The sequence below is a fragment of the Procambarus clarkii genome, chromosome 37 (genome assembly GCF_040958095.1).
Source record: "Procambarus clarkii isolate CNS0578487 chromosome 37, FALCON_Pclarkii_2.0, whole genome shotgun sequence".
Taxonomy (NCBI): domain Eukaryota; kingdom Metazoa; phylum Arthropoda; class Malacostraca; order Decapoda; family Cambaridae; genus Procambarus; species Procambarus clarkii.
This window is the reverse complement of record NC_091186.1, coordinates 38,176,924-38,196,477: the sequence shown is the minus strand read 5'-3', so window position 1 is coordinate 38,196,477 and position 19,554 is coordinate 38,176,924. Positions and strand designations below refer to the sequence as shown.

General features: G+C 57.8%; 1 protein-coding gene across 1 annotated transcript in view; it reads left to right on the top strand.

Moving 5' to 3' along the window:
- The window catches only part of LOC138349670 (uncharacterized), a 140,088-nt gene extending 124,263 nt beyond the window's left edge, over positions 1-15,825 (top strand). Inside the window, exons 4-5 of the mRNA XM_069337398.1 lie at positions 13,072-13,287; positions 13,404-15,825. Of these exons, the coding sequence (XP_069193499.1) occupies positions 13,072-13,287; positions 13,404-13,916 (729 nt within the window). The 3' untranslated portion in view covers positions 13,917-15,825. The remainder of the gene's footprint in view (positions 1-13,071; positions 13,288-13,403) is intronic.
- Positions 15,826-19,554: the final 3,729 nt, after the last annotated feature.

The following is a 19,554-nucleotide window of genomic DNA, read 5'->3' as shown; positions in this document are numbered from 1 at the left end:
GGGGGGGCTGGAGCTACAGGTCCAGCACCAACCGCCAGCCAGATGAGGAAGGGCTGGAGGTACAGGTCCAGCACCAACCTCCGGCCAGTAGAGGTGGGCTGGAACTACAGGTCCAGCCCCAACCCCTTGTCAGTAGAGGAAGGGGGTGGATCTACAGGTCCAGCACCAATCTCCCCCCCCCCCCGTCAGTTGAGTTGGGGGAGGCTGGAGCTACAGGTCCAGCAACAACCCCCTGCCAGTAGAGGGGGGCTGGAGCTACAGGTCCAGCACCAACTCCCTGCCAGTAGAGGGGGGTTGGAGCTACAGGTCCAACATCAACCCCCCTGCCAGTAGAGGGGGGCTGGAGCTACAGGTTCAGCACCAACCCACTGCCAGTAGAGGGGGGGCTGGAGCTACAGGTCCAGCACCAACCTACTGTCAGTAGAGGGGGGCTGGAGCTACAGGTCCAACATCAACCCCCCTGCCAGTAGAGGGAGTTCTGTAGCTACAGGTCTAGCATCAACCCCCTGCCAGTAGAGGGGGGTTGGAGCTACAGGTCCAGCACCAACTCCCTGCCAGTAGAGGTGGGCTGGAGTTACAGGTCCAGCACGAACCTCGTGCCATTAGAAGGGGGCTGTAGCTACAGGTTCAGCACCAACCCCATGCCAGTAGAAGAAGGGCTGGAGCTACAGGTCCTGCACCAACATTATGCTTGTAGAGGGGGGCTGGAGCTACAGGTCCAGCACCAACCCCCTGCCAGTAGAGGGGGGGCTGTAGCTGCAGATCCAGCACCAACCCCCTGCCAGTAGAGGGAGGCTGAAGGTACAGGTACAGCATGAACCTCCTGCCAGTAGAGAGGGGCTGTAGCTGCAGGACCAGCACCAACCCCCCCTGCCAGTAGAGGGGGCTGGAGCTACAGGTCCAGCACCAACCCCCTGCCAGTAGAGTGGGGGCTGGAGCTAAAGGTCCAGCACCAACCCCCTGTCAGTAGAGAGGGGCTGGAGCTACAGGGACAGCACGAACACCTTGCCAGTAAAAGGGGCTGGAGCTACAGGTCCAGCACCAACCCCCTGCCAGTAGAGGGGGGCTGGAGCTACAGGTCCAGAACGAACCCCCCTGCCAGTAGAGGGGGGCTGGAACTACAGGTCCAGCACCAACCACCTGCTGGTAGAGGGGGGCTGGAACTGCAGGACCAGCACCAACCCCCCTGCCAGTAGAGGGGGCTGGAGCAACAGGTCCAGCACCAACCCCCTGCCAGTAGAGTGGGGGCTGGAGCTAAAGGTCCAGCACCAACCCCCTGTCAGTAGAGAGGGGCTGGAGCTACAGGTCCAGCACCAACCTCCTGCCAGTAGAGGGGGGGTTGGAGCTACAGGTCCAGCACCAACCTCCTGCCAGTAGAGGGGGGCTGGAGCTACAGGTCCAGCACCAATCCCCTGCCAGTAGAGGGGTGCTGGAGCTACAGGTCCAGCACCAACCCACTGGCAGTAGAGGGAGGCCTTGAGCTACAGGTCTAGTACCAAACCCCTGCCAGTAGAAGGGGGCTGTAGTTACAGGTCTAGCATCAAACCCCTGCCAGTAGAGGGGGGCTAGAGCTACAGGTCCAGCACCAACCCCCTGCCAGTAGAGGGGGGCTGGAGCTACAGGTCCAGCACCAACCCCCTGCCAGTAGAGGGGGACTGTAGCTACAGATCCAGCACCAACACCCCCCCCCCTCCTTTCCATTAGAGGGGGGGCGGGGGACTGGAGCTACAGATCCAGCACCATCCCCTCTGCCAGTAGAGGGGGGCTGGAGCTACAGGTCTAGCACCAACCCCCTGCCAGTAGAGGTGGGCTGGAGCTACAGGTCCAGCACCAACCCCCTGCCAGTAGAGGTGGGCTGGAGCTACAGGTCTAGCATCAACTCCCTGCCAGTACAGGGGGGCTGGAGCTACAGGTCCAGCGCCAACCTCCTGCCAGTAGAGGGGGGGGGGGCTGGAGCTACAGGTTAAACACCAACCCCCTTCTAGTAGAGGTGGGCTGGAGCTACAGGTCCGGCACGAATCTCCTGCCAGTGGAGGGGGGCTGTAGCTACAGGTTCAGCACCAACCCCCTGCCAGTAGAAGAAGGGCTGGAGCTACAGGTCCAGCACCAACCCCCTGCCAGTAGAGGTGGGCTGGAGCTACAGGTCCAGCACGAACCTCCTGCCAGTAGAGGGGGGCTGGAGCTAAAGGTCCAGCACCAACCCCCTGCCAGTAGAGGGGGGCTGTTGCTAAAGGTTCAGCACCAACCCCCTGTCAGTATAGGGGGGCTGGAGCTACAGGGACAGCACGAACCCCTTGCCAGAAGAAGGGGCTGGAGCTACAGGTCCAGCAACAACCCCCCTGCCATTAGAAGGGGGCTGGAGCTACAGGTCCAGCACCAACCCCCAGCCAGTAGAGGGGGGGCTGGAGCTACAGGTCCAGAACCAACCCCCCTGCCACTATAGGAGGGGGCTGGAGCTACAGGTCGAGAACTAACCCCCTTGCCAGTAGAGGGGGACTGGAGCTACAAGTCCAGCACCAACCCCCCTGCCAGTAGAGGGTGGCTGGAGCTACAGGTCCAGCACCAAGCCCCCTGCCAGTAGAGGGGGGCTGGAGCTACAGGTCCAACATCAACCCCCTGCTAGAAGAGGGGGGCTGGAGCTACAGGTCCAGCACCATCCCCCCTGCCAGTAGAGGGGGGCTGGAGCTACATTTCCAGCACCAACCCCCTGCCAGTAGAGGGGGGCTGGAGCTACAGGTCCAGCACCAACCCCCCTGGCAGTAGAGGTAGGCTGGAGCTACAGGTCCAGCACCAAACCCCCACTGTCAGTAGAGGGGGGCTGGAGCTACTGGTCCAACATCAACCCCCCTGCCAGTAGAGGGAGTTCTGGAGCTACAGGTCTAGCATCAACCCCCTGCCAGTAGAGGGGGGCTGGAGCTACAGGTCCAGCACCAACCGCCTGCCAGATGAGGAAGGGCTGGAGGTACAGGTCCAGCACCAACCTCCGGCCAGTAGAGGTGGGCTGGAGCTACAGGTCCAGCCCCAACCCCTTGTCAGTAGAGGAAGGGGTGGATCTACAGGTCCAGCACCAATCCCCCCCCCCCGTCAGTTGAGGTGGGGGAGGCTGGAGCTACCTGTCCAGCACCAACCCCCAGCCAGTAGAGGGGGCTGGAGCTACAGGTCCAGCAACAACCCCCTGCCAGTAGAGGGGGGCTGGAGCTACAACTCCAGCAACAACCCCCCCTGCCAGTAGTGGGGGGCTGGAGCTCCCGGCCCAGCACCAACCCCCTGCCAGTAGAGGAAGGGCTGGAGCTACAGGTTCAGCACCAACCCCCTGCCAGTAGAGGTGGGCAGGAGCTACAGGTCCAGCGCCAACCTCCTGCAAGTAGAGGGGGGGGGGGGACTGGAGCTACAGGTCCAGCACCAACCCCCTGCTAGTAGATGTGGGCTGGAGCTACAGGTCCAGCACCAACCCCCTGCTAGTAGAGGTGGGCTGGAACTACAGGTCCAGCACGAACATCCTGCCAGTAAAGGGGGGCTGGAGCTACAGGTCCAACACCAAACCCTTGCCAGTAGAGGGGGGGCTGGAGCTACAGGTCCAGCATCAACCCCCTGCCAGTACAGGGGGGCTGGAGCTACAGGTCCAGCGCCAACCTCCTGCCAGTAGAGGGGGTGGGCTGGAGCTACAGGTCCAGCACCAACCCCCTGCTAGTAGAGGTGGGCTGGAGCTACAGGTCCAGCACCAGCCCCATGCCAGTAGAGGGGGCGGCAGGAGCTAAAGGTCCAGAATCTACCCCCTTGCCACTAGAGGGGGGGCTGGAGCTACAGGTCCAGCACCAACCCCCCTGCCACTAGAGGGGGGGCTGGAGCTAAAGGTCCAGAACCTACCCCCTTGCCAGTAGAGGGGGGCTGGAGCTACAAGACCAGCACCAACCCCCCTGCTAGTAGAGGGGGGCTGGAGCTACAGGTTCAACACCAACCCCCAGCCAGTAGAGGGGGGGCTGAAGTTACAGGTCCAGCACCAACCCCCCTGCCACTACAGGGGGGGGCTGGAGCTACAGGTGGAGAACCAACCCCCTTGCCAGTAGAGAGGGGCTGGAGCTATAAGTCCAGCACCAACCCCCCTGCCAGTAGAGGGGGGGCTGGAGCTACAGGTCCAGCACCAAGCCCCCTGCCAGTAGAGGGGGGCTGGTGCTACAGGTCCAACATCAACCCCCTGCTAGAAGAGGGGTGGGCTAGAGCTAAACGTCCAGCACCAACCCCCCTGGCAGTAGAGGGGGGGGGCTGGAGCTACAGGTCCAGCACCATCCCCCCCTACCAGGAGAGGGGGACTGGAGCTACAGGTCTAACATCATCCCCCTGATAGAAGAGGGGGGCTGGAGCTACATTTCCAGCACCAACCCCCTGCCAGTAGAGTGGGGGGCTGGAGCTACAGGTCCAGCACCAACACCCCTGCCAGTAGAGAGAGGCTGGAGCTACAGGTCCAGCACCAACCCCCCTGCCAGTAGAGGGGGGGCTGGAGCTACAGGTCCAACATCAACCCCCTGCCAGTAGAGGGGGGGGGGGCTGGAGCTACAGGTCCAGAACCAACCATCTTGCCAGTAGAGGGGGGCTGGAGCTACAAGTCCAGCACCAACCCCCCTGCCAGTAGAGGGGGGCTGGAACTACAGGTCCAGCACCAACCCCCTGCCAGTAGAGGGGGGCTGGAGCTACAGGTCCAGCACCAACCCCCTGCCAGTAGAGGTGGGCTGGAGCTACAGGTTAAACACCAACCCGGTGCTAGTAGAGGTGGGCTGGAGCTACAGGTCCAGCGCCAACCTCCTGCTAGTAGAGGGGGGGACTGGAGCTACAGGTTAAGCACCAACCCCCTGCCAGTAGAGGAAGGGCTGGAGCTACAGGTCCAGCACCAACCCCCTGCCAGTAGAGGTGGGCTGGAGCTACAGGTCCAGCACGAACCTCCTGCCAGTAGAGGGGGGGCTGAGCTACAGGTCCAACACCAACCCCCCTGTCAGTAGAGGGTGGCTGGAGCTACAGGTCCAGCACCACCCCCCTGCCAGTAGAGGGGGGCTGTTGCTAAAGGTCCAGCACCAACCCCCTGTCAGTATAGGGGGGCTGGAGCTACAGAGACAGCACGAACCCCTTGCCAGAAGAAGGGGCTGGAGCTACAGGTCCAGCACCAACCCCCAGCCAGTAGAGGGGGGGCTGGAGCTACAGGCCCAGCACCAATCCCCCTGCCACTATAGGGGGGGCTGGAGCTACAGGTCGAGAACTAACCCCCTTGCCAGTAGAGGGGGACTGGAGCTACAAGTCCAGCACCAACCCCCCTGCCAGTAGAGGGGGGCTCGAGCTACAGGTCCAGCACCAAGCCCCCTACCAGTAGAGGGGGGCTGGAGCTACAGGTCCAGCACCAACCCCCTGCCAGTAGAGGGGGGCTGGAGCTACAGGTCTGTCACCAACCCCCTGCCAGTAGAGGGGGGCTGGAGCTACTGGTCCAACATCAACCCCCTGCTAGAAGAGGGGGCGCTAGAGCTAAACGTCCAGCACCAACCCCCCTGCCAGTAGAGGGGGGCTGGAGCTACAGGTCTAGCACCAACCCCCCCTACCAGGAGAGGGGGACTGGAGCTACAGGTCCACCATCATCCCCCTGCTAGAAGAGGGGGGCTGGAGCTACAGGTCCAGCACCTTCCCCCCTGCCAGTAGAGGGGGGCTGGAGCTACATTTCCAGCACCAACCCCCTGCCAGTAGAGGGGGGGCTGGAGCTACAGGTCCAGCACCAAACCCCCACTGCCAGTAGAGGGGGGGCTGGAGCTACAGGTCCAACATCAACCCCCCTGCCAGTAGAGGGAATTCTGGAGCTACAGGTCTAGCATCAACCCCCTGCCAGTAGAGGGGGGCTGGAGGTACAGGTCCAGCACCAACCTCCGGCCAGTAGAGGTGGGCTGGAACTACAGGTCCAGCCCAACCCCTTGTCAGTAGAGGAAGGGGTGGATCTACAGGTCCAGCACCAACCCCCAGCCAGTAGAGGGGGCTGGAGCTACAGGTCCAGCAACAACCCCCTGCCAGTAGAGGGGGGCTGGAGCTACAGGTCCAGCACCAACTCCCTGCCAGTAGAGGGGGGCTGGAACTACAGGTCCAACACCAATCTCCTGCCAGTAGAAGGGGGGCTGGAGCTACAGGCCCAACATCAACCCCCTGCCAGTAGAGAGGCGTTGGAGCTACAGGCTTCGCACCAACCCCCAACTTCTGTCAGTAGAGGCAGGGGGGGGGGGCTGGAGCTACAGGTCCAGCACCAACCCCCTGTAAGTAGAGGGGGCCTGCATCTACAGTGACAGCACGACCCCCTTGCCAGAAGAAGGGGCTGGAGCTACAGGTCCAGCACCAACCCCTTGCCAGTAGAGGGTGGGCTGGAGCTACAGGTCCAGAACCAACCCACTTGCCAGTAGAGGGGGGCTGGAGCTACAAGTCCAGCACCAACCCCCCTGCCAGTAGAGGGGGGCTGGAACTACAGGTCCAGCACCAACCACCTGCCAGTAGAGGGGGGCTGGAGCTGCAGGACCAGCACCAACCCCCCTGCCAGTAGAGGGGGTGCTGGAGCTACAGCTCCAGCAACAACATCCCTGCCAGTAGAGGAAGGGCTGGAGCTATAGGTCCAGCACCAACCCCCTGCCAGTAGAGGAAGGGCTGGAGCTATAGGTCCAGCACCAACCCCCTGCCAGTAGATGTGGGCTGGAGCTACAGGTCCAGCACGAACTTCCTGCCAGTAGAGGGGGGGGCTGTCGCTACAGGTCCAGCACCAACCCTTTGCTTGTAGAAGGGGGCTGGAGCTACAGGTCCAGCACCAACCCCCTGCCAGTAGAGGGGGACTGTAGCTACAGATCGAGCAACAACCCCCTGCCAGTAAAGAAGGGCTGTAGCTACTGGTCCAGCACCAACCCCCTGCTAGTAGAGGGGGGCTGGAGCTACAGGTCCAGCACCAAGCCCCCTGCCAGTAGAGGGGGGCTGGAGCTACAAGTCCAACATCAACCCCCTGCTAGAAGAGGGGGGCTGGAGCTACAGGTCCAGTACCATCCCCCTGCCAGTAGAGGGGGGCTGGAGCTACATTTCCAGCACCAACCCCCTGCCAGTAGAGGGGGGGCTGGAACTACAGGTCCAGCACCAACCCCCCTGCCAGTAGAGGGAGGCTGCAGCTACAGGTCCAGCACCAAACCCCCACTGCCAGTATAGGGGGGTTGGAGCTACAGGTCCAACATCAACCCCCCTGCCAGTAGAGGGGGGCTGGAGCTACAGGTCCAACACCAACCCCCCTGTCAGTAGAGGGGGGCTGGAGCTACAGGTCCAGCACCACCCCCCTGCCAGTAGAAGGGGCTGGAGCTACAGGTCCAGCACCAACCCCCCTGCCACTATAGGGGGAGCTGGAGCTACAGGTCGAGAACTAACCCCCTTGCCAGTAGAGGGGGACTGGAGCTACAAGTCGAGCACCAACCCCCCTGCCAGTAGAGGGGGGCTGGAGCTACAGGTCCAGCACCAAGCCCCCTGCCAGTAGAGGGGGGCTGGAGCTACAGATCCAGCACCAACCCCCCTGCCACTAGAGGGAGGCTGGAGCTACAGGTCCAGCACCAAACCCTCACTGCCAGTAGAGGGGGGGCTGGAGCTACAGGTCTTGCATCAACCCCCTGCCAGTAGAGGGGGGCTGGAGTTACAGGTCCAGCACCAACCGCCTGCCAGATGAGGAAGGGCTGGAGGTACAGGTCCAGCACCAACCCCCCTGCCAGTAGAGGGAGGCTGGAGCTACAGGTCCAGCACCAAACCCCCACTGCCAGTAGAGGGGGGGCTGGAGCTACAAGTCCAACATCAACCCCCTGCTAGTAGAGGGGGGCTGGAGCTACAGGTCCAACATCAACCCCCTGCCAGTAGAGGGGGGCTGGAGCTACAGGTCCAGCACCAACCGCCTGCCAGATGAGGAAGGGCTGGAGGTATAGGTCCAGCACCAACCTCCGGCCAGTAGAGGTGGGCTGGAACTACAGGTCCAGCCCCAACCCCTTGTCAGTAGAGGAAGGGGTGGATCTACAGGTCCAGCACCAATCTCCCCCCCCCCCCCCCGTCAGTTGAGTTGGGGGAGGCTGGAGCTACAGGTCCAGCAACAACCCCCTGCCAGTAGAGGGGGGCTGGAGCTACAGGTCCAGCACCAACTCCCTGCCAGTAGAGGGGGGGTTGGAGCTACAGGTCCAACATCAACCCCCCTGCCAGTAGAGGGGGGCTGGAGCTACAGGTTCAGCACCAACCCACTGCCAGTAGAGGGGGGGCTGGAGCTACAGGTCCAGCACCAACCTACTGTCAGTAGAGGGGGGCTGGAGCTACAGGTCCAACATCAACCCCCCTGCCAGTAGAGGGAGTTCTGTAGCTACAGGTCTAGCATCAACCCCCTGCCAGTAGAGGGGGGTTGGAGCTACAGGTCCAGCACCAACTCCCTGCCAGTAGAGGTGGGCTGGAGTTACAGGTCCAGCACGAACCTCGTGCCATTAGAAGAGGGCTGTAGCTACAGGTTCAGCACCAACCCCCTGCCAGTAGAGGAAGGGCTGGAGCTACAGGTCCAGCACCAACCTTATGCTTGTAGAGGGGGGCTGGAGCTACAGGTCCAGCACCAACCCCCTGCCAGTAGAGGGGGGCTGAAGGTACAAGTACAGCATGAACCTTCTGCCAGTAGAGAGGGGCTGTAGCTGCAGGACCAGCACCAACCCCCCTGCCAGTAGAGGGGGCTGGAGCTACAGGTCCAGCACCAACCCCCTGCCAGTAGAGTGGGGGCTGGAGCTAAAGGTCCCGCACCAACCCCCTGTCAGTAGAGAGGGGCTGGAGCTACAGGGACAGCACGAACACCTTGCCAGTAAAAGGGGCTGGAGCTACAGGTCCAGCACCAACCCCCTGCCAGTAGAGGGGGGCTGGAGCTACAGGTCCAGAACGATCCCCCCTGCCAGTAGAGGGGGGCTGGAACTACAGGTCCAGCACCAACCACCTGCTGGTAGAGGGGGGCTGGAACTGCAGGACCAGCACCAACCCCCCTGCCAGTAGAGGGGGCTGGAGCTACAGGTCCAGCACCAACCCCCTGCCAGTAGAGTGGGGGCTGGAGCTAAAGGTCCAGCACCAAACCCCTGTCAGTAGAGAGGGGCTGGAGCTACAGGTCCAGCACCAACCTCCTGCCAGTAGAGGGGGGTTGGAGCTACAGGTCTAGCACCAACCTCCTGCCAGTAGAGGGGGGCTGGAGCTACAGGTCCAGCACCAACCCCCTGCCAGTAGAGGGGTGCTGGAGCTACAGGTCCAGCACCAACCCACTGGCAGTAGAGGGAGGCCTTGAGATACAGGTCTAGTACCAAACCCCTGCCAGTAGAAGGGGGCTGTAGTTACAGGTCTAGCATCAAACCCCTGCCAGTGGAGGGGGGCTGGAGCTACAGGTCCAGCACCAACCCCCTGCCAGTAGAGGGGGGCTGGAGCTACAGGTCCAGCACCAACCCCCTGCCAGTAGAGGGGGACTGTAGCTACAGATCCAGCACCAACACCCCCCCCCCCCCCTCCTTTCCATTAGAGGGGGGGCGGGGGACTGGAGCTACAGATCCAGCACCAACCCCTCTGCCAGTAGAGGGGGGCTCGAGCTACAGGTCTAGCACCAACCCCCTGCCAGTAGAGGTGGGCTGGAGCTACAGGTCCAGCACCAACCCCCTGCCAGTAGAGGTGGGCTGGAGCTACAGGTCTAGCATCAACTCCCTGCCAGTACAGGGGGGCTGGAGCTACAGGTCCAGCGCCAACCTCCTGCCAGTAGAGGGGTGGGGCTGGAGCTACAGGTTAAACACCAACCCCCTTCTAGTAGAGGTGGGCTGGAGCTACAGGTCCAGCACGAATCTCCTGCCAGTGGAGGGGGGCTGTAGCTACAGGTTCAGCACCAACCCCCTGCCAGTAGAGGAAGGGCTGGAGCTACAGGTCCAGCACCAACCCCCTGCCAGTTGAGGTGGGCTGGAGCTACAGGTCCAGCACGAACCTCCTGCCAGTAGAGGGGGGCTGGAGCTACAGGTCCAGCACCAACCCCCTGCCAGTAGAGGGGGGCTGTTGCTAAAGGTTCAGCACCAACCCCCTGTCAGTATAGGGGGGCTGGAGCTACAGGGACAGCACGAACCCCTTGCCAGAAGAAGGGGCTGGAGCTACAGGTCCAGCACCAACCCCCCTGCCATTAGAAGGGGGCTGGAGCTACAGGTCCAGCACCAACCCCCAGCCAGTAGAAGGGGGGCTGGAGCTACAGGTCCAGAACCAACCCCCCTGCCACTATAGGAGGGGGCTGGAGCTACAGGTCGAGAACTAACCCCCTTGCCAGTAGAGGGGGACTGGAGCTACAAGTCCAGCACCAACCCCCCTGCCAGTAGAGGGTGGCTGGAGCTACAGGTCCAGCACCAAGCCCCCTGCCAGTAGAGGGCGGCTGGAGCTACAGGTCCAACATCAACCCCCTGCTAGAAGAGGGGGGCTGGAGCTACAGGTCCAGCACCATCCTCCCTGCCAGTAGAGGGGGGCTGGAGCTACATTTCCAGCACCAACCCCCTGCCAGTTGAGGGGGGCTGGAGCTACAGGTCCAGCACCAACCCCCCTGGCAGTAGAGGGAGGCTGGAGCTACAGGTCCAGCATCAAACCCCCACTGTCAGTAGAGGGGGGCTGGAGCTACTGGTCCAACATCAACCCCCCTGCCAGTAGAGGGAGTTCTGGAGCTACAGGTCTAGCATCAACCCCCTGCCAGTAGAGGGGGGCTGGAGCTACAGGTCCAGCACCAACCGCCTGCCAGATGAGGAAGGGCTGGAGGTACAGGTCCAGCACCAACCTCCGGCCAGTAGAGGTGGGCTGGAACTACAGGTCCAGCCCCAACCCCTTGTCAGTAGAGGAAGGGGTGGATCTACAGGTCCAGCACCAATCCCCCCCCCCCCCGTCAGTTAAGGTGGGGGAGGCTGGAGCTACCGGTCCAGCACCAACCCCCAGCTAGTAGAGGGGGCTGGAGCTACAGGTCCAGCAACAACCCCTTGCCAGTAGAGGGGGGCTGGAGCTACAGGTCCAGCACCAACTCCCTGCCAGTAGAGGGGGGCTGGAGCTACAGGGACAGCACGAACACCTTGCCAGTAGAAGGGGCTGGAGCTACAGGTCCAGCACCAACCCCCTGCCAGTAGAGGGGGGCTGGAGCTACAGGTCCAGCACCAACCCCCCTGCCAGTAGAGGGGGGCTGCATCTACAGTGACAGCACGACCCCCTTGCCAGAAGAAGGGGCTGGAGCTACAGGTCCAGCACCAACCCCCTGCCAGTAAAGGGGGGGGGGCTGGAGCTACAGGTCCAGAACCAACCCCCTTGCCAGTAGAGGGGGGCTGGAACTACAGGTCCAGCACCAACCCCCCCTGCCAGTAGAGGGGGGCTGGAGCTACAGGTCTACCATCAACCCCCTGCCAGTAGAGGGGGGCTGGAGCTACAGGTCCAGCACCAACCCCACTGCCAGTAGAGGGGGGCTGGAGCTACAGGTCCAACATCAACCCCCCTGCCAGTAGAGGGGGGCTGGAGCTACAGGTCCAGCACCAACCCACTGCCAGTAGAGGGGGGCTGGAGCTACATGTCCAGCACCAATCCACTGCCAGTAGAGGGGGGGCTGGAGCTACAGGTCCAACATCATCCCCCCTGCCAGTAGAAGGAGGTTGGAGCTACAGGTCCAGCACCAACCCCCTGCCAGTAGAGGAAGGGCTGGAGCTATAGGTCCAGCACCAACCCCCTGTCAGTAGAGGGGGGCTGGAGCTACAGGTCCAGCACGAACCCCCTGCCAGTAGAGGATGGGGTGGGTCTACAGGTCCAGCACCAATCCCCCCCCCCCTCCCGTCAGTTGAGGTGGCGAAGGCTGGAGCTACAGGTCCAGCACCAACCCCCAGCTAGTAGAGGGCGCTGGAGCTACAGGTCCAGCAGCAACCCCCTGCCAGTAGAGGGGGGGCTGGAGTTACAGGTGAAGCACCAACCCCCTGCCAGTAAAGGGGGGCTGGAGCTACAGGTCCAGCACCAACTCCCTGCCAGTAGAGGGGGGGCTGGAACTACAGGTCCAGCACAACCCCCTGCCAGTAGAGAACGGTTGGAGCTACAGGTCCAGCATCAACCCCAGCTAGTAGAGGGGGGCTGGAGCTATAGGTCCAGCACCAACCTACTGTGAGTAGAGGGGGGGCTGGAGCTATAGGTTCAGCACCAACCCACTGCCAGTAGAGGGAGGCTGGAGCTACAGGCTCCGCACTAACCCCCAACCCCTGCCAGTAGAGGCGGGGTGGGTTGGAGCTGAGCTGTACCCAGAACTAACCTCTTGCCAGTAGAGGGGGGCGGGGGCTACAGGTCCAGCACCAACCCCCTGCCAGTAGAGGGGGGGGCTGGGGCTACAGGTCTAGCACCAACACCCTGCCATTAGAAGGGGGCAGGAGCTACAGGTCCAGCACCAACCCACTGCCAGTATAGGGGGGCTGGATAATGGCGCTGACACTGCCCACAGGTGATAATGGGGCTGACACTGACTACAGGTGATAATGGGGCTGACACTGCCCACAGGTGATAATGGGGCTGACACTGACCACAGGTGATAATGGGGCTGACACTGACCACAGGTGATAATGGGGCTGACACTGACCACTGGTGATAATGGGGCTGACACTGACCACTGGTGATAATGGGGCTGACACTGACCACAGGTGATAATGGGGCTGACATTGACCACAGGTGATAATGGGGCTGACACTGACCACAGGTGATAATGGGGCTGACACTGACCACAGGTGATAATGGGGCTGACACTGTCCGCAGGTGATAATGGGGCTGAGTCTGACCACAGGTGATAATGGGGCTGACACTGTCCACAGGTGATAATGGGGCTGACACTGACCACAGGTGATAATGGGGCTGACACTGACCACAGGTGATAATGGGGCTGACACTGAGCACTGGTGATAATGGGGCTGAAACTGTCCCCATGTAATAATGGGACTGACACTGACCACAGGTGATAATGGGGCTGACACTGACCACAGGTGATAATTGGGCTGACACTGTCCACAGATTGAGGACCTCCGCAGGATGAGTGAGCCCGTCAAGAGGCTGGTGGAGGCTGGCCGTGTGGTGGCTGTCAAGAGGCTGGTGGAGGCTGGCAGGGTGTTGGCCGTCCAGGAAGACCAAGATGGCCGCCGCTCCGCCAGGATAACTCTACAAGACGGACAGCTGTACCTCCACTCACTCCTGCGTCAGCCCACGCCCACCCACGCCCACACCCTCCAGGTTACTTTATTACACCCACTAGTCGTACTGACATTACTGACTTACAGAGTTATGATAACTAATATGATAACATTTTGTTATACAGTTATCAGCATGATTTATTTCATTTCCTGCAGGAGAGTGAGGTTGTGGGCGTGCTGGAGCCCTCCTGCACCCTGGCGTTCCTTGACCTCGGGTGGGCGGGGTCAACAAGAGGGCGGGTCACCATCCGGCTGACCCCTGACACTCCGCTGGCCAGACAGTTTGTGTTGTTGTGTACGGGCCAGCGGGGCCACACCTACCGCAACACTAAACTGTTGTGGCTGGGGTTTAGGGGCAACCCGGGGCAGTGTGTAGAGGGCGGAGACTACGAGAGTAATGATGGTAATGGAGGAGCCCCACTGCTGCCTGACCTCCAGGGGCAGTACCGGGAGTCAGGCCAGGCAGGAGCTGTGTGGTCCGTGTATAGGCCGGGGGATCCCAGGAGTACCCAGTTCGGCATCACCACCTGGGAGCACGAGGATGGTCGCTATAGGTCAGATGTCTTCGGTGATGTGGTGAGCGGCCTGGATGTGGTGAGGGCAGCAGTCAACCACAGAAAGATTACGGAGGTGACTGTGGTGGACTGTGGTGTTGTGCTGCCACTCTAGTTCACTGTACCATCACCATCACTACTGTAGTGTTGTGCTGCCACTCTAATTCACTGTACCACCACCATCACTACTGTGGTAGTGTGCTGCCACTCTAGTTCACTCTACCACCACCATCACTACTGTGGTAGTGTGCTGCCACTCTAGTTCACTGTACCATCACTACTGTGGTGTTGTGCTGCCACTCTAGTTCACTGTACCATCACTACTGTGGTGTTGTGCTGCCACTCTAGTTCACTGTACCATCACCATCACTACTGTGGTGTTGTGCTGCCACTCTAGTTCACTGTACCATCACTACTGTGGTGTTGTGCTGCCACTCTAGTTCACTGTACCATCACTACTGTGGTGTTGTGCTGCCACTCTAGTTCACTGTACCATCACTACTGTGGTGTTGTGCTGCCACTCTAGTTCACTGTACCATCACTTCTGTGGTGTTGTGCTGCCACTCTAGTTCACTGTACCACCACCATCACTACTGTGGTGTTGTGCTGCCACTCTAGTTCACTCTACCATCACTACTGTGGTGTTGTGCTGCCACTCTAGTTCACTGTACCATCACCATCACTACTGTGGTGTTGTGCTGCCACTCTAGTTCACTGTACCATCACTACTGTGGTGTTGTGCTGCCACTCTAGTTCACTGTACCATCACTACTGTGGTGTTGTGCTGCCACTCTAGTTCACTGTACCATCACCATCACTACTGTGGTGTTGTGCTGCCACTCTAGTTCACTGTACCACCACCATCACTGCTGTGGTGTTGTGCTGCCACTCTAGTTCACTGTATCACCACCATCACTACTGTGGTGTTGTGCTGCCACTTTAATTCACTGTACCACCACCATCACTACTGTGGTGTTGTGCTGCCACTCTAGTTCACTGTACCACCACCATCACTACTGTGGTTTTGTGCTGCCACTCTAGTTCACTGTACCATCACTACTGTGGTGTTGTGCTGCCACTCTAGTTCATTGTACCATCACCACCACTACTGTGGTGTTGTGCTGCCACTCTAGTTCACTGTACCATCACCATCACTCCTGCATCACTATAGACTGCGTGTTTTGATGACAATGTAATTTAAGGACACGCCTTTATCACTATATCATCATAACTTCACTATCTTCGGTATTTAACACTTTGGTGTTTATACTTTGGTATCATATACCTGACAATCACGGCTGTATCACCATCAATGCTATATCTTCCCAGTACTGTAACCTATCATTGCTGTATCACTATAGCTTCACTATCACCTCTATATATCACCATCACCTCAGGCCCCACACTTGGGGTCATATACTGACCATATTGAGTAACAAATTGTTGGAGTCACCATATGACAGCTGTTGTCACTGTTATATCACCAACAGCTCACTATCACATAACACTGTCACTGCTACACCAACATCATTTCTCTTTCACCGCATTATCACCTCACACTGACACATTTCCTCCTTACATTTACTGTTATATCACTATCATTGCTACAGTACCACTACCGCACCATCACTACTATATCACTATCACTGTCATATCACCATCACCTCACTACCACTGCTATACTACCATCACTACTATTTCATTATCACATGGGTGTGTTGTGATGTTACCATACTGGTCCATGGTGTGGTGTGATATTACCATACTGGTCCATGGTGTGTTGTGATATTACCATACTGGTCCATGATGTGTTGTGATATTACCATACTGGTCCATGGTGTGTTGTGATATTACCATACTGGTCCATGGTGTGGTGTGATATTACCATACTGGTCCATGGTGTGTTGTGATATTACCATACTGGACCATGGTGTGTTGTGATATTACCATACTGGTCCATGGTGTGGTGTGATATTACCATACTGGTCCATGGTGTGTTGTGATATTACCATACTGGTCCATGGTGTGTTGTGATATTACCATACTGGTCCATGGTGTGTTGTGATATTACCATACTGGTCCATGGTGTGTTGTGATATTACCATACTGGTCCATGGTGTGTTGTGATATTACCATACTGGTCCATGGTGTGTTGTGATATTACCATACTGGTCCATGGTGTGTTGTGATATTACCATACTGGTCCATGGTGTGTTGTGATATTACCATACTGGACCATGGTGTGTTGTGATATTACCATACTGGACCATGGTGTGTTGTGATATTACCATACTGGACCATGGTGTGTTGTGATATTACCATACTGGTCCATGGTGTGTTGTGATATCACCATATGGGTGTGAGGTGGTGTTATGACCACACATACACCAGTATGATCATACTGTAGCTGGTGTATGATGTGCTCAAACTGTATAGTGATGTCTTGGCTGATTAGCCTAGTATCACGAATATTAATTTATGTAGTTATTCTGTTTTCAACAACACACTAGTATTAAATGTGTACTGCCAATGTATGCCACATATATCTATGTATATTATATATCTGTACCATAATTCCTTGCCAGGTATTTGTGGATATATATTAGAAGTCTAGTGAATAGCAGTAGCCTAATGTCATGTAGCTTGAAAAACATCCGTATGTGCTTATATTATGGAATGCTACATAATGCTGTATGGGCAATATTATGTGAGCTATGATGGAGAATGTATAAATTTAGGTCTCGGATGTATTACTGTCATGTATACTGTGTAATTTCCCTTTCATTATTGTTCATTACATTGTCCTCTAACATTAAATTATATTTTGGCACTGTGAGATGTATACCACATAGACATGGTTTTGATACACATGTTTTATATATATATATACTTTATATTGTATTCATGTATACTTATGTATAATGGCTGGCTGGCAGACGTCTTGAAATCCTCCCTTGACCCCTCCTCCCCTCTCCCGCCAGTGTTACCATGTCTTGCCAATATGAATTCTTTGTTCACATATTTTTATATCATGATATAATCTTTAATGTACTGAATTATTGATATGTATTATTATGTAAGGTTGTGTATTATAGTCTTTATTTTGTTGATATATGAATTAGAAGTTCTTGATCGAGATATGTCTGTATATGAGCTTGAGATATTTGAAAGAGAGGAGTCAGCTGACTCATAGAGGTGGATACAGTGTCGCTCCCGGCCAGCATGGCTCTGGGCGGTCACTCTTTGATTTTCTCAGTTGATTATTATTATTAACATCTTTATTGACAAAAATTACAATTTTGCCTAATCTGAGGATTTTGATAAAGTCTTATTAAAGTGAGGATAATGCTGGTATTCACTGTCATGCAGGACAGAGGGTCATACATAAGACAATAGGTCTAAACTGTAGGCTGAAGCACATATATATATAATGGTTACAATCAATGTTTTAATGTATGGGTATGTGAAAACAACTTTCTATTGTGCACTGCCACACAAGAGCAGGGATGGTTCATAAGTGATGCAGCTTAGAAGTGATACCCCCTCCCCGCTCAGCTCGTTGTCGCCGTGTGGGGGCTTCGTGGGCGGCTGCCGGAGTGTGATGCTCCTTGGGACAGTCCTCTGTCCTTTTCTAGCCTTGTGCTCCTGCTGCCGTCCTCTCCAATTCTGCTGGGCATCTTTTCCTTTTCCTTCTGTTTCGTTTTTCTCCCCCCTCTTCTCCTATCTGCTTGCCGTTTCCTGCCGACCTTTTGCTCGTTCTGGTTCTTCCCTTGGACTTCTTCTATTTTGACGCCCGGGTGCTTGAGGAGGCATACTCTTGCACCCGTAGAACTGTAGTACCCGACGTCAAGAGCGAGGGGAACCTTTTATTGTCAATCCCCCTTTCGTCACTGAACCCGATCTCGACGGACTGTCGGTTTCTTAAGGTGGCGTTTGTGGGGCGTATACTCACGACGCACCCCTAGGAGGCCCCGACAAGATCGGCGATAGCTTCTTGTTGGGTGTCCTGCCTCTAATTGTGGCTCCATGGTGGGTGTGGGGGCACATTCGTGAATGAATTCTTCTTTTCGTCAAGATGATAACCCCTGTTTCGTCTGCTTCTGGCTTACCTTCTCAGGCTCGTGGGGTGGGCGACCAAGCCCCCGAGTCGGTCCGTATTGGAAGACCGGGCTCTGTAGCCTCTGCTGCATTGGACCCCGACCTTGCTCCTCCTTTGGCCTCTCTGACTCCTTCCCCTGGCTCCCCTCCCTCCTCTGTGGTTGGGTCGAGCCCCAAGCCCCCAGTGGTGACTACCTCGTCCCCTGGCGCGGCTCCTTCTCTAGTTGTAACTACTGCGCCTTTTAACCCCTCTCTCTCTGGGGGTTCTCACCGCCGTCCTCGTCACGGCCGCCCTCGCTCGTTTCCTTCCAGTTCTGCTACCTATCAAGCCTTGTTTGGTCCCGCTTCGTGGGCCAAATATTTTGATCTCCTCCCTCTTGATTCTGCGCCTCCTGATGATTTCTCCCTCCATCGACATCTCATTGATTCCGTGGATGCCTCCATTACTTTCAACCCCACTCGTCTCGGTACACGTGTCGTTGCTGCTCCTTCTCAGGATGCTGCTTCCCGCTTGGCTGCCTTATCCTGCCTTGGCGAGACCCCCGTTCGGGTCTCGAAGAACGCTCAGTTGAATGCCAGTGTTGGCACTATTTTGCTCCCGCCCCATGTTGCGACCGGTGTTCGGGACCTGCGCGACTGCCACGACGATATTCGACATATCCTCGCTGCCCAGGGCCATTCTATTCTCCAGGTGGACACGTTTACTCGTCCCCCTCGTGGTAGTCGCCGTCAACCCCTCCGGGTTGTGAAGATTACCTTTGATGGTAGGACCCTTCCACCCTCTGTCATTCTTGCTGGTGCCAGGTGCTCTGTCCAGGAGTACATTCCTTCTCCTCGGCTCTGCAACAAGTGCTGGAGGTTTGGGCATAGTGCCCTCCGCTGCTCCGGGACTGTCTCCCTCTGTCCTTTGTGTGGTGGCGAAGGTCACTCTAAGTCGGAGTGCACTTCTCCCCAGGCTCGTTGCCTCAACTGTGGTGAGGCCCATCCTACCTTCTCCCGTGCATGTGTCCATTACAAGCTTGAGGCAGCCGTCCTCAACCTGAAGCACCGGGAGCGTTTATCTTTTCCTGAGGCGAGGCGCCAGGTTCGCCGGCTCCCGCCTTATGCTAATATCTCTTATGCTCACGTGTTGCGCTCTTCCTCTCCTCGTCCTTCCCGCCTTCCTCAGACTCGCAACCGTTTCCGGGCCTTGGACCCTGATGCGCCCACTGCCCCCTCCTCTATTCCTTTGGGTTCTCTCCCGAAGGATCCTCCTCCTGGTCCTCTGTCTGGGGTTCCCCTTCCTTCTACCCGGTCTGTCGTGTCTTCTGTGTCTTCTTCCTCGTCCCCCTCCGATCCTCCTTCCCATCCTCTTCCTCCATCTATCGGCTCTCCCCACCGCCTGTCGGTGCGGGCGGATGTCCATCGCTCTCCTAACGGCCGTCGTGTGTGCTCTCGTTCGGCTTCTCCTGTTGAGACACTGGAATCCGTTGCCCGGTACGTAGTTGCTGGGACACCGGTCTCTTTAAGTCAGAAGCGTAAGCCTGGCTCCTCTTTTTCCTCTTCCCCGGCGGGTAAGAAGGCTTCGCTTTCTTCCTCAGCTCCTCCTTCTGGCTCTGTTGCTCCTTCCCCCCCCCCCCCCCCCCCCCGTTTCAGTGCTTGCGCCCCCTGTTCCT